The 27695-nt window shown below is 43.8% G+C and overlaps 1 protein-coding gene across 1 annotated transcript in view; it reads left to right on the top strand.

Annotated features, from left to right (window-relative positions):
* Positions 1–27695, top strand: part of LOC128700457 (dynein axonemal heavy chain 12-like) — a gene marked incomplete at its 5' end in the record, with an annotated part of 447977 nt that overhangs the window by 174756 nt on the left and 245526 nt on the right. The window contains 3 exons of the mRNA XM_070079936.1: positions 4139–4422; positions 7717–7921; positions 14882–15022. Of these exons, the coding sequence (XP_069936037.1) occupies positions 4139–4422; positions 7717–7921; positions 14882–15022 (630 nt within the window). The remainder of the gene's footprint in view (positions 1–4138; positions 4423–7716; positions 7922–14881; positions 15023–27695) is intronic.

Here is a 27695-nt window from a genome sequence, read left to right on the forward strand (position 1 = left end):
AATCAGTGGCTACTGCCTACTGTTGCAGGTAGTGACAGAACCTGCTTACTGCTGCTTGGGGCTGCTTGCAGCAGCTGGCTTGCTACTGCCTTGCTGATACTGCTGGCGACTGCCACCGCTAGCAACACCTTGCTATACCGCTAACTACTGCTGCTGCTGTACTGCTGTCTGCACTGCTTGCAGTCTGCTGCTGCTGCTGCTGCTGCAGGCTGCTGCTGCTGCTGCTGCCCAACACTTGGCTAACATGTGCTGCTGCTGCTGCTGCAAACACTGCCTGCTGCCTTACTTAACAAGGCAGCTGCTAACAACGCTGCCGGCTGCTGCTGCTGCAAGCTGCGCTGACTGCAGCTGCTGCTGCTTGCTGGCCTGGCCTGCCTTGCTGCCGGTGCTGCTGCTGCTGGCTGCTGCTGCTACTGCTGCTGCTGGCTGCTGCTGACAACGCTGCCTGCTGCTGCCAGACTGGCCCAGCGTTTAACGCAGCAGCAGGCAGCAGCTGCGGCTGCTGGCTGGCTGCAACAGCAGCCAGCGGCGGCTGCTGCGTAGCATGCGGCAGCCGGCCTGCGCTAGGCAACCTGCTGCTGCTGCCCTAACATGACTAACGGACAAGGCCTTTGCTGTAACTGCTGCATACTGCAACATACTGCCAGCAGCTAACTGGCTGACAGCCAGCAGCCAGCTTAACTGCAGCGCTGCGGCTGGCTGCTGCTCATAGCATGGTCTGCTTGGCTGCTTGCTTGCTGCTGCTGCTGCTTGCTAACATGCTTGCAGCTGGCAGCACCCGACTGCTGCCTTGCTGCTAACAGCAGCAGCAGCAGGCTGCCACTGCCTTGCTGCTGCTGCTGCACCAGCCTGGCTGCCTCCTGCTGCTGCTAGCTGCTGCACACTGCTGCTGCTGCTGTCCTGCTTGCCACCTGCTGCTGTAACACCTGCAGGCTGCTGCTGCTGCTGCAGCTGCTTGCTATAACATACTCACTGCTGCTAAGCCACTAACACTGCTACTGCTATACCCAGCTGCTGCTGCTGCACACCCATCACTGCTACTGCTACTGTCTGATTGGCCAGTTGGTAGCTAGCTGCTGCTGCTCTGCTGCTGCTAATGTAATGGTGGCTGGTTGCTGGTACTACAGGCTGCTACTTGGCTGCTGCTGCTCACTGCTGCTACTGCCCAGCTGTTGTGCTGCTGGCAACACGTACTGCTACTGGCAACAAGCGACTACTGCTGCTGCTGGCTGCTACTGCTGCTGCCACTGCTGCTACTGCTGCCTATGCTGCTTGCTACTGCTTGATGCTGCTGCCATGCTGCTGGCCACCACTGCTGCCTGCTGCACAGGCTGACTGCTGCTGCTGCTGTTGTACTACTGCTAGCTAACATTGCTGCTTGCTGGCAGCAACAGCCTTGCTGCTGCCTGCTGCTGCTGCTACTGCACCAACACTGCTGCTTAACCTGCTGCTGCTACCTGGCTACTGCCAATACTGCTGCTGCTGCACCTTGCTGCTGCTGCTGCTGCTACGTACTGCCAGCTGCTGCTGCTGCTGCTGGACTGCTTGTGCTGCTACTGCTATGCTGCTTGCTGCCGCTGCCGCCGCCGTCGCCGCCGCCGCAGATTGACCCTAAAAAGAAGAAAGACTTTCACCATCACTCACTCATTCACTGTCTTGCCAGTGGCGTGTCGATACTACAGTTCAAAGTTGGAACATATCTCCACCCTTCATTCAGAGTGCAGACACTGTACTTCCCAACTCCAGAACTCAAGTCCGGTTAACCGGTTTCCCCGAATCCCTGCATAAATGTTACCTTGCTCACACTCCAACAATACGTCAGGCCATAAAAAGCATTTACCTGCACTCACTTCTGTCTAGCACGCTCAGGCACACAAAACCTTCTTTGCCCCCTTCCTCCAGCCTTTCCTAGGATGACCCCCCCCCCCTCGCCTCCCTTCCACTACAAATTTATACGCCTTCTATGTCCGAACCATCTTAACAACCCCTCCTCAGCCCTTTGGATGATACTTTTAGTAACCCCACACCTCCTTCTAATCTTCAAGTTATGGATAACATTCACACTGCATATTGCCCTCACTCACGACATCTCCACTGCCTCCAGCCTTCTCCTTCTTGCAACATTCACCACTCATGACTCGCTTCAATATAAAAGTGTTGGTACCACTATACTCTCATATATTTCCATCTTTGCTTCTGCAGATTACTTTCGTTGTCTCCACAGACTCCTCAGTGCACCACTCACCTTTTTCTCTCATCATTTCTATGGTTCACCTCGTCTTTTATAGACCATCTGCTGACAAGTCCACTTCCAAATATATGAATACATTCACGTCCTCCATACTCCCTCCCTCTTATCTGATATCCACTTTTATTTTTTTCTGTTATCCTATTCACTTTCCTCTTTCCTATGCCCCCTTTTAATTTTCTTCTTCTACATATCCTACCAACCTCATCCACCAACCTCTGCAACTTCTCTTCAGAATCTCCCAAAAGTACAGTGTCATTAGCAAAAAGCATCTGTGACAACTCCCACTCTGTGTTAGATTCTTTTATATTTTCATCTCTCATCCCTGTCTAAAGCCTAGATTTTCTGTGAAATAATTTCTCTTTCTCATACGTACTTTAGCCTCACTATCCTCATAAAAATTCTTTACTGCTTTCAGTAACCTACCACAATGTTTCCCTATCCACCCTTTCTTATACCTTCTCCAGTTCCGCAAGTGCAACGAAATCTTTTTACGCGTATCTAAATACTTTTCACTTACATGCTTCACTGTAAACCTTTGATCTACACACCCCCTACCCTTCCTAAAGCCTCCTTGCTCATCTGCAATCCTGCTTTCTGTCTTACTTTTAATTCTTTCAATATAAACTCTACCACACACTTTACTAGGTATACTCAATAGACTTATTCCTCTATGCATTTTTTACACTCTCTTTTGACCTTTTGCCTTTATACAAGGAACTATACATGCTTCCCACAAATCCCTAGGCACCTTACCTTCTTTCATACATTTATTAAATAAAAGCACCAGCCATTTCAAAACTATATAACCACCTGCTTTTGGCATTTCTGCCTTGATCCCACTACCTCACACATGTCCCTCATATTTACATTTGGCTCTTCCTCACTCCTACAAGGTGTTATACCTCCCTGGTCAATATACGAAATCACAGCCTCCCTATTTTTTGTCAACACTTAACAGTTCCTCAAAATATTCCCTCCATTTTCCTGATACTTCCAACTCTCCACCTAATACCAACACCACCCAAACCACCCCAAAAAAACCACCTCTCCACCCCACCAGCACCACCACCACCAACAACAACAACAGCAACAGCAACAACAATAAGAACAACAGCAGTAACATCAGCAATATCAGCAACAACAACAACATCAATATCAACATCAGCAACAACAACAACAACAACAGCAATACCTACAACAACAACAACAACAGCATCAACAATAATTACCGCATATTACACATTGAAAGGTTGAACAGTGTAATTAAGTCAAGATTCGCTTTAACTTCTGTTTTCCTAAGGAAAACAACAATTTTTTCTATATTTATTTTCATTTGGAACAGATGCTGAACTAGTGCCCCTTGGAAAAGTACATAACAAAAAACACAACTAAGTTTACAGTAGAAACTAATTTAGAAGTACCATTACGACAGTAAAGAGATGAATTGTTTTCATTTAACAAATGCATCTGAACGTGCAACTGTATTCTACAGTAGGATCTATAGATCTCAATTACCATTAATTAGAGTCTTGATGATGGTGAAAATGTCCAGATCCAGGTAATTAAAGCTTCTCTCCACTTCAACACCTGTCATGTTAGAGATGCGCAAACGTCGCGTTTCAACACTCAAGTCCATCTATTTGGTTTCCCTGAGTCTCATTATAAATGTTTCTTTGCTCACATTCCATCAACACTTCAGCTCATGAAAACTACATTTCTCCACTCATTCTGAACCACTGTGCTTATTTATCTTCTTGCTCCAGCTATTCTTGGGATGACTTCAACTACCTTCTCCAGATTTATACATCCTCTAAATGTTCATCCCACCTCAATAACCTCTTAACAGCCATCTGGGTGTAAAGTTCGTTTTTTATTTTGTTGTTGCAGAGTGAAGTTCAGGCTCTCGTTTCCGTTCTTCGAAAAAGTGGTGTTGACAGTAATAAGCCAGCTGTCAGTATGCCCCAGTCACCTGGCTCTCCCAACACTCCAGGCACTCCCTCCACTCCATTGTCTTCCAGAGTAAGCAACGACTCCATTCTACCTCCCAATCCCTCTCGTCATGCACTCTCCACACTCATTCTGGTCACAGTCTATGCCCGAGACATAATGCGAGACCTCATTAACCGTGCTGTTAGTGATGAAGACTCATTTACCTGGCTTTCTCAACTCAGGTAAGCTAATTACTCCAGAAGACAGTAGCTGTGTTCATAGATAATATTTGATAAACGGAACGAATTGTTTCGTGAAGTATAATTCTCGGAAGTATAATATTTGCCCTTCCACAGTTACCAGTTTTTTTTTAGCTCCATTTTCACCTCCGTCTCATTGATCTTATGGTGAATATTGTTTACCATTCTTTAGTTATATTATTTTCATTGTACATACTATTATTTTGAGAACAAATATTCCTATTTCTAACATAGGTATCAAGTTAATGCAGGACTTAATGCTCACCTTGTCCTCTTCAATACTCTGGAGAGACTGGCCGCTCTCTTTCTGACAAACTTGAGGAACACAAGAAAAGTTTAGTCTTTCCGATACCAATAATGCCATTTTCTGTCATGTTAGAGATCCCAGTCATCCTACTGACTGGTCCTCTGCCAAAACTCTCTATCCTACTTCTAGCCTTCACAGCCGTTGTCTTGGTAAAGCAACCCTTATACACAGCTTTTCCAATATGAATTTTACTCTTGGCCTTGTCTTTGTTGATGCCTTCCTTTGTCCTTACATTGTCTAAAGTTCCAAACTTCAAAAGGATGGCAATGTACCAGTGAGACAGGTCTCATAAGGAACCTCTCTCAGCTCAACTGGATCTCGGTTGCTGGGGAAAAATACTAGGTCAGGATGTATATCCTTTGAGGTGCTTCAGGTTCCACAGATACAGTCACCTAAGTGCCAGACGTCAATTTAAAGATGTGTGTGGTATCTGCAACGGGTCTCACCCAGCCAAAGACTGTTTGGATAAACCAAAAAAGAGGAGAGGTGTCCAAACTTCGGCACGAAGCATCATGCCTGGAACCTGCACTGTCCAGAGAGGCTCCGTCACGTCAAGGCATCATGAAAACACCCCAGTTGTCCAGTCTCCAACGCCACATAGAGCTCTTACCATTGAGCAGCAGCCTCGTCCAGAGGAGGCTATAGTAACACAATGTGTCTGACAAGGACTTATAATTCCATTTGTTAAATGTTAGTGCACGAAGCACTGAGGTAGCATTGCTATGGGAGAAGTATGGGAGTCCGTTGACGTACTTAGTAATTCACTCTCACATCTGATCAGCTGGAAAAAGATAGATCAAATGTTCTTAACTTATTTTGGGTCACAGTTGGTCCTCGTCTCTACGCCTCGCTCCTTCCTGTATTTGAAATCATAAATGAAAAAATGAAAAATGTCCTCTTTATTTAAATTGGAAAATTAGGAAACTAGTTTTCATTCTTATAATTACTGTTGTTAAGAGCAAATACACAATACATATATATTTTTGCTCTGGGTTCTCGATTATCCTTGAAACATACTGAGGTGCTCCCTAGGACGCCAACAACCCAGGTTAACATCCCCTGGGGTAGATCAATTGTCATTAAACACTTACAGTACTCTGAGTCAACACCTACCCTGAGTCAGTACCGACCCTGAGTAAACACTTTATACCGGAGTCAACACCTACCTAGAGTCAATATCATTGTCTTCACACTTATTGCACATATTTATCTGTCAGTAAAGAGGTACCTGGCTACTAGTCAGGTGTTGTGGGTGGTATCCTGGATGGGTGGTATCCTGGACGGGTGGTATCCTGGACGGGTGGTATCCTGGACGGGTGGTATCCTGGACGGGTGGTATCCTGGACGGGTGGTATCCTGGACGGGTGGTATCCTGGACGGGTGGTATCCTGGACGGGTGGTATCCTGGACGGGTGGTATCCTGGACGGGTGGTATCCTGGACGGGTGGTATCCTGGACGGGTGGTATCCTGGACGGGTGGTATCCTGGACGGGTGGTATCCTGGACGGGTGGTATCCTGGACGGGTGGTATCCTGGACGGGTGGAATCCTGGACGGGTGGTATCCTGGACGGGTGGTATCCTGGACGGGTGGTATCCTGGACGGGTGGTATCCTGGACGGGTGGTATCCTGGACGGGTGGTATCCTGGACGGGTGGTATCCTGGACGAGTGGTATCCTGGACGGGTGGTATCCTGGACGGGTGGTATCCTGGACGGGTGGTATCCTGGACGGGTGGTATCCTGGACGGGTGGTATCCTGGACGGGTGGTATCCTGGACGGGTGGTATCCTGGACGGGTGGTATCCTGGACGGGTGGTGTCCTGGACGGGTGGTATCCTGGACGGGTGGTATCCTGGACGGGTGGTATCCTGGACGGGTGGTATCCTGGACGGGTGGTATCCTGGACGGGTGGTATCCTGGACGGGTGGTATCCTGGACGGGTGGTATCCTGGACGGGTGGTATCCTGGACGGGTGGTATCCTGGACGGGTGGTATCCTGGACGGGTGGTATCCTGGACGGGTGGTATCCTGGACGAGTGGTATCCTGGACGGGTGGTATCCTGGACGGGTGGTATCCTGGACGGGTGGTATCCTGGACGGGTGGTATCCTGGACGGGTGGTATCCTGGACAGGTGGTATCCTGGACAGGTGGTATCCTGGACGGGTGATATCCTGGACAGGTGGTATCCTGGACGGGTGGTATCCTGGACAGGTGGTATCCTGGACGGGTGGTATCCTGGACGGGTGGTATCCTGGACGGGTGGTATCCTGGACGAGTGGTATCCTGGACAGGTGGTATCCTGGACGGGTGGTATCCTGGACAGGTGGTATCCTGGACAGGTGGTATCCTGGACGGGTGGTATCCTGGACGGGTGGTATCCTGGACAGGTGGTATCCTGGACGGGTGGTATCCTGGACAGGTGGTATCCTGGACGGGTGGTATCCTGGACAGGTGGTATCCTGGACAGGTGGTATCCTGGACAGGTGGTATCCTGGACAGGTGGTATCCTGGACGGGTGGTATCCTGGACAGGTGGTATCCTGGACGGGTGGTATCCTGGACGGGTGGTATCCTGGACGGGTGGTATCCTGGACGGGTGGTATCCTGGACAGGTGGTATCCTGGACGGGTGGTATCCTGGACGGGTGGTATCCTGGACGGGTGGTATCCTGGACAGGTGGTATCCTGGACAGGTGGTATCCTGGACGGGTGGTATCCTGGACAGGTGGTATCCTGGACAGGTGGTATCCTGGACGGGTGGTATCCTGGACGGGTGGTATCCTGGACAGGTGGTATCCTGGACGGGTGGTATCCTGGACGGGTGGAAGTAAACATTAGATAGAACTTGGCTTTGAAATTTGCTGAGGTAGAATTTTTACTGTAAACTTCTAAATAAAATTATATAAAAATAAATTTAAATTCCTTTTACGATATATAAAATCATAATATAATAATAATATGTTGCGTCAGATGTTATCTGAACGAGGATGAGATTGATGCCAAGATGCTGTACTCTTGTCTTCCCTGGGGCTGGGAGTACGTGGGAGCAGCGGGACGCCTGGTGGTCACGCCACTCACCTGTCGTGCCCAACATGCACTGGTAACTGCCTTCCATGCCCACCTGGGAGGTGCACCCGAGGGCCCCGCTGGCACTGGCAAGACGGAAACAGTCAAGGTATGGACCAGTTAGCCAGTGTCAATTAAAGTATAAATCCCTCGCTTTGTTGGACCTCATTTCATTGGAACTAGCTGTATTGAGCCTCTGATTATTTGACCTCGCTTTAATAGACCTCGCTTTAATGGACCTCGAATTATTGGACCTTGCTTTATTGGACCTCGAATTATTGGAACTCGCTTTATTAATGAACCTTGATTTATGAGCCAGGTTCAATGAGTATTAATTTAATGGACTTCAATTTAAATGACTTGAATATACTGATCCTCGAGTTACTGGGCCTTGATACAGTGAACCTTGAATTTAAAACCCATGTTTAAATGGAACATAATGGACCTGAACTTCTAGGGAGAAGGCTTAAAGCTTTTCATTTCATCCCCTGCATGCATCAGCCTTACAAGAGATTTTTAACAATGCAAGGCTGATGCATGCAGGGGATGAGATGAAAAGCTGTAAGCCTTCTCCCTGAAAGCTGGCTGCCTTGGACCAAAGCCTAGCGCAAGCTGGACTCCAAGGTACTGGTCCAGTGTGGTGAGTTTGGTATAGCACTGCGTACCTTGTTCCAAGGTTCGTAGATTCGAGTCTCCTTCAGCCAGAGATCAGTGTTTGTGTATATTTCGCCTGCTCTCGCGAATTCCTTGCATATGTATATATATGTGTGTGTGTATTTATGTATATATATATTTATGTATATACATATATATATATATATATATATGTGTATATATGTATTTATGTATATATATATATATATATATATATATATATATATATATATATATATATATATATATATATATATATATATATATATATATATATCTTCATGGGGAAGTGGAACAGAATTATTCCTCCGTAAGCCATACGTGTTGTAAGAGGCGACTAAAATGCCGGGAGCAAGGGGCTAGTAACCCCTTCTCCCGTATGAATTACTAAATTTAAAAGAGAAACTTTCGTTTTTCTTTTTGGGCCACCCTGCCTCGGTGGGATATGGCCGGTGTGTTGAAAGAAAGAAATATATATATATACAGTGGACCCCCGCATAGCGAACTTAATCCGTGCAAGAGGGCTGGTCGTTATGCGAAATGTTCGCTATGCGAATTAATTTTCCCCATAAGAAATAATGGAAATAAAATTAATCCGTGCAAGACACCCAAAAGTATGAAAAAAAAATTTTTTTACCACAAAAAAATGTTAATTTTAGTACACACAAACTGAAAAAGGCATGCAGAATTACATGACACTTACTTTTATTGAAGATCTGGTGATGATTGATGGGATGGGAGGAGGGGAGAGAGAGTGTTAGTGTTTAGAAGGGGAATCCCCTTCCATTAGGACTTGAGGTAGCAAGTCCTTTTCCGGGGTTACTTCCCTTCTTCTTTTAATGCCACTAGGACCAGCTTCAGAGTCACTGGACCTCTGTCGCACAACAAATCTGTCCATAGAGCTCTGTACCTCCCGTTCCTTTACGATTTGTCTAAAATGGGCCATAACATTGTCATTGAAATAGTCACCAGCACGGCTTGCAACAGCTGTGTCAGGGTGATTTTCATCCATAAAGGTTTGCAGTTCAACCCACTGTGCACACATTTCCTTAATTTTTGAAGTAGGCACAATGGATTCCACAACTGGCATAGGCTTCTCAGGGTTAGCCCCAAACCCTTCAAAATCTTTCTTAATTTCCATACTAATTCTCACCCTTTTTACCACAGGGTTGGCACTAGAAGCTTTCTTGGGGCCCATGGTCACTTATTTTCCAGAAACAGCACCGAAAACACTGTAATAATACGAAATATTCCGAGTGTATGCTTGAATGTTACCGCGGAGGCTGGCTGGTAAACAATGGGACGGGCGGCACATGTGAGGCTGGCTGAGGCCGCACATTGGACGCGTCTCGGACGAAGTTCGCTGAGCGGGTTTTTGTCTACTATGCGGGGCAAAATTTTGGCGAACAAAGCGTTCGCTATGCGGATTGTTCGCTATGCGATGCGTTCGCTATGCGGGGGTCCACTGTATATATATATATATATATATATATATATATATATATATATATATATATCTGTGTGTATATATATATATATATATATATATACATATATATATATATATATATATATATATATATATATATATATATATATATATATATATATATATATATATATATACATATATATATATATATATACATATATATATACATATATATATATATATATATATATATATATATATATATATATATATATATATATATATATATATATATATATATATATATATATATATATATATATACATATATAAAAGAGTAATGTGATGAGGGAATCAAATTATTTAGATAAAGAAAAATTGGATATCATATTGGAGAGGATTATGAAGGAAGTGAATGTTTTCAGATATTTGGGAGTTGACGTGTCAGTGGATGGATTTATGAAGGACGAGGTTAACCGTTTAGGTATATGAGGAGACAAAAAAACGTTATCTATGGAGGCAAAGAAGGGAATGTATGAAAGTATGGTGGTACCAACACTCTTATATGGGTGTCCTGTCTAAGGGCAATGTGTGGTGTAAATATTATGCAGAAAATTCGGAGTGTGGAAATTAGGAGAAAGTGTGGAGTTAATAAAAGCATTAGTCAGAGGGCAGAAGAGGGGTTGTTGAGGTGGTTTGGTCATTTAGAGAGAATGGATCAAAGTAGAATGACATGAAGAGTGCATAAATCTGCAAGGGAAGGAAGGCGTGTTAGCGGTCGTCCTCGAAAAGGTTGAAGGGAGGGGGTAAAGGAGGTTTTGTGGGCGAGGGGCTTGGACTTCCAGCAAGCATGCATGAGCATGTTAGGTAGGAGTGAATGGAGACGAATGATATATAGGACCTGATGAACTGTTGGATTGTGAGCAAGTAATATTTAGTGAAGGGATTCAGGGAAACCGGTTATTTTCATATAGTCGGACTTGAGTCCTGGAAATGGGAAGTACAATGCCTGCACTTTAAAGGAGGGGTTTGGGATATTGGCAGTTTTGAGGGATATGTTGTGTATCTTTATACGTATATGCTTCTAAACTGTTGTATTCTGAGCACCTCTGCAAAAACAGTGATAATGTGTGAGTGTGGTGAAAGTGTTGAATGATAAGAATGGTACATTAATTATTACGTTCTGAACCCATACTGCTTCAGGAATGACACCTTTTATTCCAGGTAACCAAGACTAAGAATCACCCTCTACTATTCCTTTTTCATGTTTTGAGGTAAAGGAGGCTGTTCTTTCTCGGATGGTGTAGCCACTGAATTACTTCTTTTTATTAATATTGGTAAAATTACTGACAATACATTAAGTAAAAGGACACTTGCATCCTTTTGCCTGAAATACTTCTTGTTACCTGAATCATTTCAGCCAAAGTAATTCTTGTATTGGGGCGGTGCCGGTGGTAGGCAAGTGAAAAATTGTCTGAAACCACCCAAAAAGTCCATTAGCCACAGAAACAGTACTGCTACTTCTACTACTACTAATAATACTAATAAATGCTGTTTTAAGACTGACTCCTTAAGCCTCCTCTTCCAACCAGATCGCCACATTAAAGCACCTCCTATATGCAAGTTCTGGTGATGCCCCTGATTCCAGACTTTAAAACTAGTTAATACTAGTGAGTTCATTCTTTTTGCTGATGATTCAGCATCAATATTTCAGGCTCGTTATAAGTGCTAATCGTAAGTGCGGTATAAAATCTTCTTCAGTTAGCCAGGACGTCCAAACTTTTCCCAGGACAACATGGATTTTCTTGTTTACTTAGATAATAGCAACAGCCTGGTTAAACAGGCATACAATAAATGTCTGACCAGAAGGCTGGTTGCCTTTTGGGAGGACTTTTGTTTTCTGTTTACCTTGTACGAGTAGCTAAGCTGACAGCTCACACTGGAAAGCTCACCACTCTCATCTTATTGTGATGTGAAAGTTTATATGTTGAAGTGAAAGGGAGGTGATTTTCTTAGCCAAACGCTTTTTACACTTGCAATAATTATTCACTGGGCAAGCTAAATTGGAATACTGCTGTACACTAACTGCCACCTTCAAGGTAGGCGAAATCGCTGACCTGAAGAGTATACAAAGAACTTTCACGGCACACATAAGTACGATAAAGCATTTAAATTACTGGGAACAGTTGAATTTGTATTCCCTGGAAAGCAGGCGAGAAAGATGCATGATAATATATACTTGAAAAATCCAAGAGGGATTAGTACCAAACTTGCACGCAAAAATCACTCCCAATGAAAGCAAAAGACTCAACTAGATATGCAACGTTGTTAGGTAAGACACATATGCAACAGTTAGGTATCTTTATTTCGAAACGTTTCGTCTACACAGTAGGCTTCTTCAGTCGAGTACAGAAAAGTTGATAGAAGCAGAAGAGACTTGAAGACGATTTAATCAGTCCATCACCCTTGAAGTTTTTGAGGTGGTCAGTCCCTCAGTCTGGAGAAGAGTATTGTTCCATAGTCTGAAACAATATGGAGTTGAAGTGACAGGATGGAGCCTTATATACAACCAGGAGAAGTAAGAATGTAGTGGTTGGGAGGTCACATCACTCTCAAATCCAGCCATTCTCACTAGTAGAAGTTGTCAAAGTTGATTTCAGGTCTGTACCAAGATACCCTTTCTGTACTCGCCTAGCTGTTGCATATGTGTCTTACCTAACAGCCTGTCTGTATTTTATACCATTTTAATGTTCAAGATATGCAACATTCTCCCAGTGAAAAGCAGGGGCGTCACGAATACATTGAGAGACAACACAATAGGTGTCAGGGGCCCAAGACTGTTCAACTACCTCCCAGCATACATAAGGGGGATTACCAATAGACCCCTGGCTGTATTCAGTAAGACACTGGACAGGAACCTAAAGTCAGTAACTGACCATCTAGGCTGCAGTTCATACGTCAGTTTGCATGCAGTCTGCAGTAACAGCCGGGTTGATCAGACCATGATCCACCAGGAGGCCTGGTTTCAGACCGAGCTAGTGACGTTGACCCCCGAAACCCTCTCCAGGTATACTCCAGGTATGCATGTGAGGAATATTATATTAATTTTATTTTCCTACTGAATGATATAAATACTTCTGCTTAGCTGTCACTGTCTGTATTATAATGATAAATTAATGAATAAATTTTCTGCTTATCTTCTAACTGTTGTTTTCTTCATTCAGATGCCTCGTACTGGTGCGAATAGGGCAGGTGACCTTGGCATTACAGAAGTGTCGCATAACTGCTATGGTTAGAAAGGTATATCACCTATATTTTGGATGCAAGATTGGTGAAGAGGATAAGAGCAGGATGATGAACATCAGTGGCAACTCTGTGGTGACTTAAAGGTTTGCTCTTGTGATGGGCTTGCAGGGCAGATACACCAAGTACTGCTTGCTGCCTTCTGTGTGAATGGGACAGCCGTGCAAGAGGTTCCCACTACATCAGGAGAGACTGGTCACCTCGTCAATCATTGGAGCCTGGGATGAAAAATGTTCAACATCAACCTCTCATTGAACCAACATTACCTTTGTAAATTGTGAGTTCATTACCTCTGTAACTTGCTCAGCTATCAAAACTTTGGAGTCCAGTCCCTGGACCAATTATGTACCTCTGTAATCTTTTGACTACCGCCCACAGGATGGGTATGGGGTGCATAATAAACATATTAAACTAACAACTAACTCATTGAACCAAACAAAATTTTGCTGCTACACATATAACTGGGGTTCATGAAAAACATTGTAAAAGCTATGGGCAAATCCGGTCAAGGATTCAAGTATTTAACATCAAAATTCCCCTCACTGAGCGATGCTAAGATAAGAGAGGGAGTCTCCAATGGTCCTCAGATTCGAGAGCTTCTTAAAGACGGTAACTTTGAATCAAACCTTCATGGGGAGGAGAAAGATGCTTGGGAAGCATTCAAGTTAGTGGTGAAGGAATTTCTCAGAAACAGAAGAGAAGGCAACTATGAAGAATTGGTGGAAAACCTCATCAAGGCTTACAAGAACATAGGATGTAACATGCCACTTAAAATCCACTTTTTGGACTCACATTTAGACTTTTTTTCTCAGCGAACTGTGAAGCAATTAATGACGAACATAGTGAAAGGTTTCACCAAGATATTTCAACCATTGAAAAATGGTACCAGGGCAAATGGGGCACAAGAATGCTTACAGACTATTGCAGGGCATTGGCAAGAGATGATTCTTCAGCCCACTATAAGCGTCAAGCAAAAAGGCAGAGAGTAGACAGTTTAAGACATACTGACACATATTGTACGTTATAATGAAATAATTAAATATTATATTACATGTCTCGTATCTTTAAACCTATAACCATTAAACATTTTTTCAAGGTGATATTTGGATTCACTGCATGAAGATACATAAGAATTAACTAATTTCATTTCAGAAGCACACAACTTTTCAAAAATTGTTGACCAGTGTAATTAATATCTACCTCACTTGGTGGCAGTGATTGTATTAATTTTGAGTGATTCACCATTGGTATGAGGCTTCACTTGTATGATATAATGTTGAAAGAGAGATTGTTGTCTGTCTTCCTTTGTTTCAAGTTAATTAAATTCAGTTGAAGTTTTCTTTTGTTTTCTGACTACTAATTGACAACGTGAGGTTGTAATTTGTTCCCTCACTGAAGATGTGCCTTAGTTAATTCATCAATTTCATTAAGCATTTGGAGACTAAAGCGAGAGGAACTCCACTAAAGATGAACTTACTCTCTACAATTCTTCCATACCTTTACCTGGCTTCTGACACGAGAGTGTCGTAGCTGACTCATGGAATTAAGAGCACTTATGACTGGTAGGGAATCATGTACATTGATGTGACAAATGTAGAGGCATTTCACTGTTTGAAAAATAATTAACAGGTTTCTTGATTTATGTTTTTTTCCCTGAGATAAGGCATCATTTTCTTGCAGGACCTGGCTCGCTCACTGGCTATGAATTGCCTGGTATTCAATTGTTCTGATGACTTAGACTTCATTGCCATGGGAAAGTTCTTCACTGGAGTTGCAGCATCTGGCAGTTGGGCTTGTTTTGACGAGTTCAACAGACTTGAGGTTAGTTACTTACATTTTAACTTATAAGAAGGTGCTTGTGAGTTATATCTGAGCAGCACTAAATGCTCAATACCGCCTTAGCTTTTTTTGTTGTAAATATTTCACTCTAAATAACGGTACCAGCACTGTTACATGTCAGGCATGGGTTGTAAGCGTTGGTTAGGAGCAGGTTGGAGGTAGTATAGCTATCACGTTTGAAGGATGTGAGTGGTGTGAATATTTTGAAGAGATTTCAGTAGAGTGGAGATTAGATGTGGGGTTACCGACAGTATTCAGTGAGCTGAGGAAGGGTTTTTGAGGCCATGGGATGACTAGGAGGATGTATAAAGCAGAGTTAGAAGGAAGGAGAGGTTGTGGTTGAAACATCTAACACCACAGTGAGTTGGAACATCTAACATCAGGGTTGGAACATCTAACATCACAGTGAGTGAGGTGAAGTGTTTTTTGTGACTTGATGTGCTGCTGGAGTGTGAGTACAGTAACATTTATGTACTGATTCAGGGAAACCGATCAGCAAGACTTAGAGTCCTGGAGGTGGAAGCTAAGTCATTGTACTGAGGATGTTGCAGTTTGAAGGGTCATCCGACCTGTGATGTCTGCATGTATCTGGTAATTTGCTATGAATGAATGATGGTAAGCGTCTTCTCTTATCTTGGGTCATCTGCCTCGACAGGAGATGTCTAGTATATTAAAAATGATGATGCTGGGAACCAGTAGACGGTTTTGGGGGTCACTATCCCTATAAACTAGTCCCAGACAAGGCCTCCCAGCTGCTGATATGATCAACCAGGTTACTGGTGCTATCAGACATGGCCTTCCAGCTGCTGATATGATTAACCAGGTTGCTGGTGCTAGCAGAACACAGACCATCATATGCACCACAGCTCGGCTGATCAGGAACTGACTCAAGAAGCTTGAAGCCAGCTAAGAATATACTGATATGTCCCTTTATGTAGGAAGGTTGTTGAAGTGTTTTGGTCACCTTACACTTTTTGTATTATTTCTTAGTATACACTTTGCACTTTTGCTTATCATTGGATGTTTTACTCACTGTATGCACAGACTCTTAATTTCATAAGGGCAATTTCTGTTTGCAGATTTGGGATTAATCCTTTAAAATATTCATGTGTAAAATATGATGCATTTTTTTTAATCTACTTCCAAGAAGCACAATTCAATGCCTTTCACGCATTCCAAGTTAGTAAGACACATAAACAATAATTAGGCATCTTTATTCCGAAACATTTCGCCTACACAGTAGGTTTCTTCAGTCGAGTACAGAAAGTAGGCAGGAACAGTAGAGATGTGAAGACGATGTAGTCAGTCCATAACTCTCGAAGACATATAGAGGTTGTCAGTCTGGTGGTCAGTATATAATTCTCCACACTCGCTTAAGCTTCATATTGTTTCAGACTATGGAACAAAACTCTTCTCCAGGCTGAGGGACTGACAGCCTCTAAATTACTTCTTCAAGGGTGATGGACTGATTACTTCGTCTTCACATCTGTACTGCTCCTACCAACTTTCTGTACTCGACTGAAGAAGCCTACTGTGTAGACGAAACTTTTCGGAATAAAGCTGCCTAAATGTTGCTTACATGTCTTGTTAGGTAAGACACATAGGTATCTTTATTTCGAAATGTTTTGCTTACACAGTAAATGTGGGGCTGATAGTGCTGTCTTGGTAAACAGTAATGGTGAAGCTGGAGGTGCTGTCCTGGGAGACAGTAATGGTGAAGCTGGAGGTGCTGTCCTGGGAGACAGTAATGGTGAAGCTGGAGGTGCTGTCCTGGGAGACAGTAATGGTGAAGCTGGAGGTGCTGTCCTGGGAGACAGTAAAGGTGAAGCTGGAGGTGCTGTCCTGGGAGACTGTAATGGTGAAGCTGGAGATTTTGTCCAGGTAGTTGGGAATTATTCGCAGGAATGAATGAATATAAATGACCTAATGGGAGACAGGAGCCGTAGTGGGGAAACAAGTGTAGTCAAAGATAAGATAAAACCAATATTGCAAACAAGAAATACCACAGGAAATAGCAAACAAGAGGACTCCACTAGCAATAGTGAGGATATATTACCAAAAACAACTGGTGGGAGCTCCATTTTTGGTGCTAGTGAGGATAGGAATAAGATAGGTAAACATGCACCAACAGGGAATACAGTCACGGAAACCCAAGTCAAATGGAAACCAAGCCTGTGCACATACTATGCACTTGGTATCTGCAGGCATGGGAAATCTGGAAAAACGGATAGGACGTGCAACTATGACCACCCTAGAAAATGCGATGCCCATATGACAACAGGAAAATGCAAACTCCCTTCCTGTAAGCTTTTTCACCCTGAAATGTGTACCTCTTCGGTACAGGAAAGACTGTGCTATAACTTAAATTGCCAGGCACACCATCTAAAGGGGACAAAAAGATACAAAACATCCAGGCCATGGGAAAACCTGGGTAGCCACAGCCACTCAAGAGGGAGAGGTTTTTTAGTGCCGGGAAGGAAAAAAAACTGGCAGGAAATGGCAGAAATCGTACACCAAATCCAGTCATTCCTGGAGTGGAACCACAGTCGATGGCCTCCACTCCAAACCAACAGATACAGATACTAATGCCAGAAAAAAAATCCCCCTAGTACCAACAATACCACCAGTCCGATGACATTCTTCTTTGCAAATATACAGGGTCTAAAGCCAGCAACAAACAACAAAATACCTTTCATCCGTGGACTGCTTGCAGAGGCAAAGCCAATGTTCGCGGCTTTCACTGAGACCCACATAAAGGATCACTTGGACAACGAAATATGGATCCCAGGTTACAACCTATACAGATGCAACAGAGTGAACAGGCAAAAGGGGGGGGGGGTTGGCCTGTACATTGCAGAGTCACTTGTTTGCACAGAACTGCTTAATGCCTCAAATGATGTAGTGGAAGTTTTAGCAGTAAAGATCGAGAACCAAAACCTAGTCATTGTGGTAGTCTAGTCATTGTGGTAGTCTACAAGCCTAGGGATGCAACATCCCAGAAATTCCAGGAACAGCTGTTAAAAATTGACCACTGTCTGGAAAATCCGCCAGCTCCTGCACCCAACTTTTTGCTCCTGGGGGATTTCAACTTAAGGCACCTGAAATGGAGGAATATAGCAAATAATATTCTTGCAGTAATAACACCAGGAGGCAGCTCTGATGAAAACTCACACTCACACGAGCTTTTAAATCTCTGCACAAAATTCAATTTAAACCAGCAAATAATAGAGCCTACTAGACTGGAGAATACACTAGACCTCATCTTCACTAACAATGATGATCTGATACGAAATGTCACCATATCAAAAACAATATACTCAGATCACAACATAATTGAGGTTCAGACATGTATGCGCAGAGCCCCAGACCGACATAATGAGATTAGTCACGAGGGAGCATTCACCAAATTCAACTTCAATAACAAAAACATAAAGTGGGACCAAGTAAACCAAGTCCTAACCGATATAAGCTGGGAAGATATACTAAGCAACACAGACCCCAACTTATGCCTAGAACAGATTAACTCGGTGGCACTCGATGTATGCACAAGGCTTATTCCTCTAAGAAAAAGGAGGAGTAGATGTAAAATAGAAAGAGACAGGCGCTCCCTTTACAGGCGATGGAAAAGAATAACAGAGCGGCTAAAAGAGGTCAATATATCTAAAATGCGTAGGGAGACACTGGTCAGAGAAATATCAAGCATCGAACTTTAGCTAAAGGAATCTTTTAGGAGTCAGGAATCTCTGGAAGAACTAAAAGCCATAAATGAAATCGAAAGAAACCCAAAGTATTTCTTCTCCTATGCCAAATCAAAGTCGAGAACAACGTCCAGTATTGGGCCCCTACTTACACAAGATGGGTCCTCCACAGATGACAGCAAGGAAATGAGTGAGCTACTCAAGTCCCAATATGACTCAGTTTTTAGCAAGCCGCTAACCAGACTGAGAGTCGAAGATCAAAATGATTTTTTTATGAGAGAGCCACAAAATTTGATTAACACAAGCCTATCCGATGTTATCCTGACGCCAAATGACTTCGAACAGGCGATAAATGACATGCCCATGCACTCTGCCCCAGGGCCAGACTCATGGAACTCCGTGTTCATCAAGAACTGCAAGAACCCCCTATCACGAGCTTTTACCATCCTACGGAGAGGGAGCATGGACACGGGGGTCGTCCCACAGTTACTAAAAACAACAGACATAGCCCCACTCCACAAAGGGGGCAGTAAAGCAATAGCAAAGAACTACAGACCGATAGCACTAACATCCCATATCATAAAAATCTTTGAAAGGGTCCTAAGAAGCAAGATCACCACCCATCTAGAAACCCATCATTTACACAACCCAGGGCAGCATGGGTTTAGAACAGGTCGCTTCTGTCTGTCTCAACTATTGGATCACTACGACAAGGTCCTAGATGCACTAGAAGACAAAAAGAAAGCAGATGTAATATATACAGACTTTGCAAAAGCCTTCAACAAGTGTGACCATGGCGTAATAGCGCACAAAATGCGTGCTAAAGGAATAACAGGAAAAGTCGGTCGATGGATCTATAATTTCCTCACTAACAGAACACAGAGAGTAGTAGTCAATAGAGTGAAGTCCGAGGCAGCAACGGTGAAAAGCTCTGTTCTACAAGGCACAGTACTCGCTCCCATCTTGTTCCTCATCCTCATATCCGACATAGACAAGGATGTCAGCCACAGCACCGTGTCTTCCTTTGCAGATGATACCCGAATCTGCATGATAGTGTCTTCCATTGCACACACTGCAAGGCTCCAGGCGGACATCAACCAAATCTTTCAGTGGGCTGCAGAAAACTATATGAAGTTCAACGATGAGAAATTTCAATTACTCAGATATGGTAAACACGAGAAAATTAAATCTTCATCAGAGTACAAAACAAATTCTGGCCACAAAATAGAGCGAACCACCAACGTCAAAGACCTGTGAGTTATCTTGGCAGAGGATCTCACCTTCAAGGACCATAACGTTGTATCAATCGCATCTGCTAGAAAAATGACAGGATGGATAATGAGAACCTTCAAAACTAGGGATGCCAAGCCCATGATGACACTCTTCAGGTCACTTGTTCTATCTGGACTGGAATATTGCTGCACACTAACAGCACCTTTCAAGGCAGGTGAAATTGCTGAACTAGAAAATGTACAGAGAACCTTCACGGCGTGCATAACGGAGATAAAACACCTCAATTACTGGGAGCGCTTGAGGTTCCTGAACCTGTATTCCCTGGAATGCATGCGGGAGAGATACATGATTATATACACCTGGAAAATCCTAGAGGGACTAGTACCGAACTTGCACACGAAAATCACTCATTACGAAAGCAAAAGATGCAACATCCCCCCAATGAATTAAACTAAGTCTGCCCGAAATGCCTAGCCATGCTAGGCGATCTAGTGGTACATTCTGTAATCATTATTTAACTACATGTAAACCACACAACAACCAAATTCTGTAAATTCAACATTGTAATCTTTATAGAGAATAAACTTTGAATTGAATTGAATTGAATGAAAAGCAGGGGTGTCACTAGCACGTTAAGAGACCATACAATAAGTGTCAGGGGCCCGAGACTGTTCAACTGCCTCCCAGCATACATAAGGGGGATTACCAACAGACCCCTGGCAGTCTTCAAGCTGGCACTGGACAAGCACCTAAAGTCGGTTCCTGACCAGCCGGGCTGTGGCTCGTACGTTGGTTTGCGTGCAGCCAGCAGTAACAGCCTGGTTGATCAGGCTCTGATTCACCAGGAGGCCAGGTCACAGACCGGGCCGCGGGGGCGTTGACCCCCGGAACTCTATCCAGGTAAACTCCAGGTAAACACAGTAGGCTTCTTCAGTCGAGTACAGAAAAGTATTGTATACCAGTATTGTATACCATTTTGGTATACAGTATACAGTATACCATTTTGAAATTCACTGTAATTATATGTTCAGTGAAGCCTGTCTGTACAGCGAGTTATTCGAGTTCAAGTGACGTAGTATTCTATTCCAGATTTTATTTGCTTAAGCTTTCCTCAGAATGTCCTCATTAAACATCATATTGTCATTGGCCCACTGAAGGACTTTGTTTACATCAGTTTGCAGGTCTGTAATGTTCTTAGTGGGTATAGTGACATCATCATTTTACTCACTTTTACTCACTATATCTGGAAAAACACTCGCTTGAGAATTCGGAATCTTTGTAAAGCAAATATATCAAAGGTCTCCCCAAGGATGTTAGTTCAAATTACAGAAGCAAACACTTACCCAGTTTTGTCCAACGTAACTTGTCATCTTTACAAGGCATTGAGAGTTCAATCATATTGCTGATTACTTAATACTACTTTTATATGTACTATTTGATACTTCTCTCCAGTCACTCGAGGGATAAATATTTCACACTCTTCCAGAAATATCGTTTTCGTCTTTCTGTCTCAAGAACGTGTAAAATGACAAGCAAATCTTGCAGTCTTTATTGCCATTCACTTTACTGTCATGTTTGCTGCCCAGTTTCTTCATAGCTTTTAGTCCAGAAACATTTTTCTTCTGATTATTAGTAAATCCAAGATAGAGACTTGACTACAGAACCGGTGATGCCCATAACGTTTGAGACGTAACTGACTGAGGTAGTCTACTCACCTAGTTGTACTCACCTAGTTGACGTTGCAGGGGTCGAGTCCAAGCTCCTGGCCCTGCCTCTTCACTGGCCGCTACTAGGTCACTCTCCCTGAACCATAAGCTTTATCATACCTCTGCTTAATGCTACATCGCTTCCCAAACTATTCTACTTCCTGACAACTCTGTGACTGAAGAAATACTTCCTAACATCCCTGTGATTCATCTGTGTCTTCAACTTCCAACTGTGTCCCCATGTTGCTGTGTCCCATCTTTGGAACATCCTGTCTTTGTCCACCTTGTCAATTACTCTCAGTATTTTGTATGTCGTTATCATGTCCAATCTATCTCTCCTGTCCTCCAGTGTCGTCAGGTTGATTTCCCTTAACCTCTCCTCGTAGGACATACCTCTTAGCTCTGGAACTAGTCTTGTTGCAAACCTTTGCACTTTCTCTAGTTTCTTTACATGCTTGGCTAGGTGTGGGTTCCAAACTGGTGCCGCATACTCCAATGTGGGCCTAACGTACACGGTGTACAGGGTCCTGAACAATTCCTTATTAAGATGTCGGAATGCTGTTCTGAGGTTTGCCAGGCGCCCATATGCTGCAGCAGTTATTTGGTTGATGTGCACTTCAGGAGATGTGCCTGGTGTTATACTCGCTCCAAGATCTTTTTCCTTGAGTGAGGTTTGTAGTCTCTGGCCCCTTAGATTGTACTCCGTCTGCGGTCTTCTTTGCCCTTCCCCAATCTTCATGACTTTGCACTTGGTGGGATTGAACTCCAGGAGCCAATTGCTGGACCAGGTCTGTGGCCTGTCCAGATCCCTTTGTAGTTCTGCCTGGTTAGATTAGATTAGATTTCGTTCGGATTTTTAACCCCGGAGGGTTAGCCACCCAGGATAACCCAAGAAAGTCAGTGCGTCATCGAGGACTGTCTAACTTATTTCCATTGGGGTCCTTAATCTTGTCCCCCAGGATGTGACCCACACCAGTCGACTAACACCCAGGTACCTATTTGCTGCTAGGTGAACAGGACAACAGGTGTAAGGAAACGTGTCGAAATGTTTCCACCCGCCGGGAATCGAACCCGGGCCCTCCGTGTGTGAAGCGGGAGCTTTAGCCATCAACTTCACGTCATCTGCAAACAGGGACACTTCAGAGTCTATTCTTTCCGTCATGTCGTTCACAAATACCAGAAATAGCATTGGTTCTAGGACTGACCACTGTGGAACCCCGCTGGTCACAGGTTCCCATTCTGACACCTCGCCACGTACCATGAATCGCTGCTGTCTTCCTGACAAGTATTCCCTGATCCATTGTAGTGCCTTCCCTACGTGTGTGTGTGTACTCACCTAATTGTGGTTGCAAGGGTCGAGACTCAGCTCCTGGCCCTGCCTCTTCACTGATCGCTACTAGGTCCTCCCCCTCTCTGCTTCCTGAGCTTTGTCATACCAAAACTATGTATGGTTCCTGCCTCCACTACTTCACTTGCTAGGCTATTCCATTTCCTGACGACTCTATGACTGAAGAAATACTTAATAACATCCCTGTGACTAGTCTGAGGCTTCAGCTTCCAATTGTGACCCCATGTTTCTGTGTCCCCTCTCTGGAACATCCTGTCTCTGTCCACCTTGTCTACTCCCCGCAGTATCTTGTATGTCGTTATCATGTCTCCCCTGGCCCTTCTTTCCTCCAGTGTCGTCATTCCGATTTCCCTCAACCTTTCCTCATACGACATTCCCCTGAGCTCTGGAACTAGCCTTGTTGCAAACCTTTGTACTTTCTCTAACTTCTTGACGTGCTTGACCAGGTGTGGGTTCCAGACTGGTGCTGCATTCTCCAGTATGGGCCTAACATACACAGTGTACAGTGCCTTGAACGATTCCTTATTAAGGTATTGGAACGCTATTCTCAGGTTTGCCAGGTGCCCATATGCTGCAGCAGTTATTTGGTTGATGTGTGCCTCCGGTGATGTACTCGGTGTTATGGTCACCCCAAGATCTTTCTCCCTGAGTGAGGTCTGTAGTCTTTGTCCACCTAGCCTATACTCTGTCTGTGGTCTTCTTTGCCCATCCCCAATCTTCACGACTTTGCATTTCGCAAGGTTGAATTCGAGAAGCCAGTTTCTGGACCAAGTGTCCAGCCTGTCCAGGTCTCTTTGCAATCCTGCCTCATTCTCATCTGATTTAATTCTTCTCATCAGCTTCACATCATCTGGGAATAGGGACACTTCAGAGTCTATTCCTTCCATCAAGTCGTTCGCATATATCAAAAATAGCACTGACCCCTGGGGGACCCCACTCGTCACAGGCGCCCACTGTGATACCTCTTCATGTACAATGACTCGTTGTTGCCTCCCTGTCAGGTATTCCCTGATCCATTGCAGTGCCCTCCCTGTTATATGTGCCTGATCCTCCAGCTTCTGCACTAATCTCTTGTGAGGAACTGTGTCAAAGGCCTTCCTGCAGTCCAGGAAAATGCAATCAACCCACCCCTCTCTCTGGTGTCTTACTTCTGTTACCTTGTCAGAAAACTCCAGAAGGTTTGTGACACAGGATTTGCCTTCCATGAACCCATGCTGGTTTTCATTTATAATCTTGTTCCGTTCCAGGTGTTCCACCACTCTCCTCCTGATAATCTTCTCCATGACTTTGCATACTATACAAGTCAGAGACACAGGTCTGTAGTTTAGTGCCTCATTTCTGTTTCCTTTCTTAAATATGGAGACTACATTAGCTGTCTTCCATTTCTCAGGTAGTTGCCCAGTTTCAAGAGATGTAGATGAATGGTTCAGAGAACCGACATGTTGTTGAATTAGACACATGTGCAGCTCTTGGGTATCTTTATTGAGGAAACGTTTCGCCACACAGTGGCTTTATCAGTCCATACAAAGGAGAAACCTGAAGAACAGGAGGAGAATGAGGTAATCAGTCCCTCAGCCTTGAGTCGATGTGTTCTGTCCTGTGTATGTCTACGGTTTATAAGCTGCTTCTCCGCTCATATGCCGTATTCTATTCAAGATTGATGGACTGAACACATCGACTCAAGGCTGAGGGACTGAAGGCTTACTCAGCCCTGTAACAACTTCAGACAGTATTACTCAGGCTGGCTCCTCCACAGGAAAATTAATGAATAGAAAAAGAAATAATAATTCACAAAGATAAACACTATTTATTAAATCAAACATAAAACAACAAAACATGAAAGGTATATCCTATTTGAAAGAAAAATGAAAAATGAAATGAATAAAATAACATTTGAACTCAACACTAATATCTACAATGTTGTCTGGTGTTGGTGACACTGTTGTTGAAACCGTAGCCGTTGGTGATGATAAGGGGGGGGGGTCGCAGGTGTTGGTGACCATCCACTGGCTAGTTCTTCACAGTATACCAGTGAGTATTCTATCCCGAAGACAGGAAAGCAGGTTCTTTACCGCTGCAATGCTGTGGAGTTACGTCCTGCAATTTCATACTGGTGCACAGGTACTTCAATACAACCTGGAGAAGTCTCTGGACGTTAGTCCTTCTCCTGTTCTACTCGTTGATTGCCAGGTGACCCTCTCTGACATCCAAGCTGGAAAGATAGACAGGTTACCCACTGCTTAAATAATCACTCTTCATGGTAGTGTACAATATTCAAAAGACGTGGTGATTATTACAACAGTCAACCTAGAGCAAGACTGAAAGGACTAAGTTTATTATTGGTCAAAAGTGAAGCTTTCAACCAATAAATCCACTAGAATACAAGGCAGGCATGTACTTACAGTAGAGTTGGGAGCTGTGAGTCTAGTGATTTACTGTTTAACCAGAGCCCCACACGTCACCTTTCGGGGGGGGAGGGGGAGAAGAGGGAGGGGAAGGGATAGCGGGAGCTAGACTGACCCTACCTTAACAAGTAGCCGGCAGACAAACTATCAATTTCAGGGAGGGGGAGAAAAGGCGGGAAAAACGGGAGCGTGACTTACCCTACCTTAACTAGTAGCCGGCAGACAAACTATCAATTTCAGGGAGGGGAAGAAAAGGCAGGAAAAATGGGAGATTGACTTACCCTACCTTAACTAGAAGCCGGCAGTGAAACTATTGTTAATATATATATATATATATATATTCCCTCTCTACTCCTATCTATTGAACTTTTCCCTCACACTCCCCCATACCAAGACTTATAGTCAAGGAGTATAAGAAGAATAGGCGAGGAAAAAGTTCTAAGATGTGGAAGTCGCGTAAGGCAACAAATCTTCTACTGACTGTCACGACTTAACCAGTCAGAGAAATAATTGGATGAACCATTGATATACACAATATGGAACTTAAAAGCCTGGAGTGCCAATGTCTACCTCAAGAGTCGACTGTTGGTTCCCTTAAAAGTTTCTAGGTATATCAAAGGTTTGTGGTCCGTTTCTAAAATGAATTCTTTTCCCAACAAATAAAATTTAAGTTTGGAGATACCCCACACAAGGGCTAAACATTCCTTTTCTATTGTGGAGTATCTTGTTTCTGCGGGAAGGAGTTTCCGGCTTAGGAAGCATACAGGGAAGGGAGTACCATCACGGTATTGTAGTAGCACCGCACCTAAGCCAGTATTGGAGGCATCAGTTCTCAAACAAAATGTTTTATTAATATCTGGAATCTTAAGTATAGGGTCTTTCGAAAAGATACTTTTAATCTCATTAAACTTTTCCCGAGCTACTTCGGAAAGTTCAAGAGGTTCCTTCACAGACTTTTTAAGGAAGTCAGATAAGATGCCTCTAAGATCAGCAAGATTCGGGATAAACCGTGCATAAAAATTTACAGAACCAAGAAAGCTTCGCATGAGTTTCTTGGTTTTGGGGAATTTAAATTCTAATAAAGCTTTGATCTTACTGGGGAGAGGCTGCAGAGAGTTATTAGAAAGTATCAGTCCAAGATATCTAATCTTGTTATACCCAAGGACGCATTTCTTTGGCTTGGCAGTGAGGCCATGTGAGCGTAACCTACGCAAAACTGATGTCAATGTTTGGATATGTTCGCCCCACGTGGATGTCATTACGTAAATGTTATCAAAATAAACTGAAACATTTGGCATATTACCCAAGACCTTTCTCATCAGTCTCACATAGGTAGCACAGGCAGTTACCAAACCGAAGGGCATAGTTCTATACTGCATCAGTCCTTGGTGTGTAGGAAAAGCGGTGTACTGCTTAGAAGAAGGATCTAACATTACTTGATGATATGCCTGTGCAATATCAATCTCTGAAAAGAAGGAAGCGTCATAAAATTTGTGTAGATCGCTATCTCTTAAGGGCATAGGCTCAGCATCCCACCGAGTTATAGCATTAAGGCCTCTGAAGTCAATAGCAAGTCTATATGAATTATCCTCCTTATTAACCATGACTACTGGTGAACAATATGAAGATACTGAAGGTTCAATGAACTTTAGTTTTAATAATTTGTCTACCTCTCGGTCAAATGCATCCCTAAGGTGAACTGGAACAGGGTATAATTTCCGTTTACCTGGAGTTTACCTGGAGAGAGTTCCGGGGGTCAACGCCCCCGCGGCCCGGTCTGAGACCAGGCCTCCTGGTGGATCAGAGCCTGATCAACCAGGCTGTTGCTGCTGGCTGCACGCAAACCAACATACGAGCCACAGCCCGGCTGATCCGGAACTGACTTTAGGTGCTTGTCCAGTGCCAGCTTGAAGACTGCCAGGGGTCTGTTGGTAATCCCCCTTATGTGTGGTGGGAGGCAGTTGAACAGTCTCGGGCCCCTGACACTTATTGTATGGTCTCTTAACGTGCTAGTGACACCCCTGCTTTTCATTGGGGGGATGGTGCATCGTCTGCCAAGTCTTTTGCTTTCGTAATGAGTGATTTTCGTGTGCAAGTTCGGTACTAGTCCCTCTAGGATTTTCCAGGTGTATATAATCATGTATCTCTCCCTCCTGCGTTCCAGGGAATACAGGTTTAGGAACCTCAAGCGCTCCCAATAATTGAGGTGTTTTATCTCCGTTATGCGCGCCGTGAAAGTTCTCTGTACATTTTCTAGGTCGGCAA

Source organism: Cherax quadricarinatus, unplaced genomic scaffold (assembly GCF_038502225.1).
Source record: "Cherax quadricarinatus isolate ZL_2023a unplaced genomic scaffold, ASM3850222v1 Contig49, whole genome shotgun sequence".
In the NCBI taxonomy this organism is placed as follows: Eukaryota; Metazoa; Arthropoda; class Malacostraca; order Decapoda; family Parastacidae; genus Cherax; species Cherax quadricarinatus.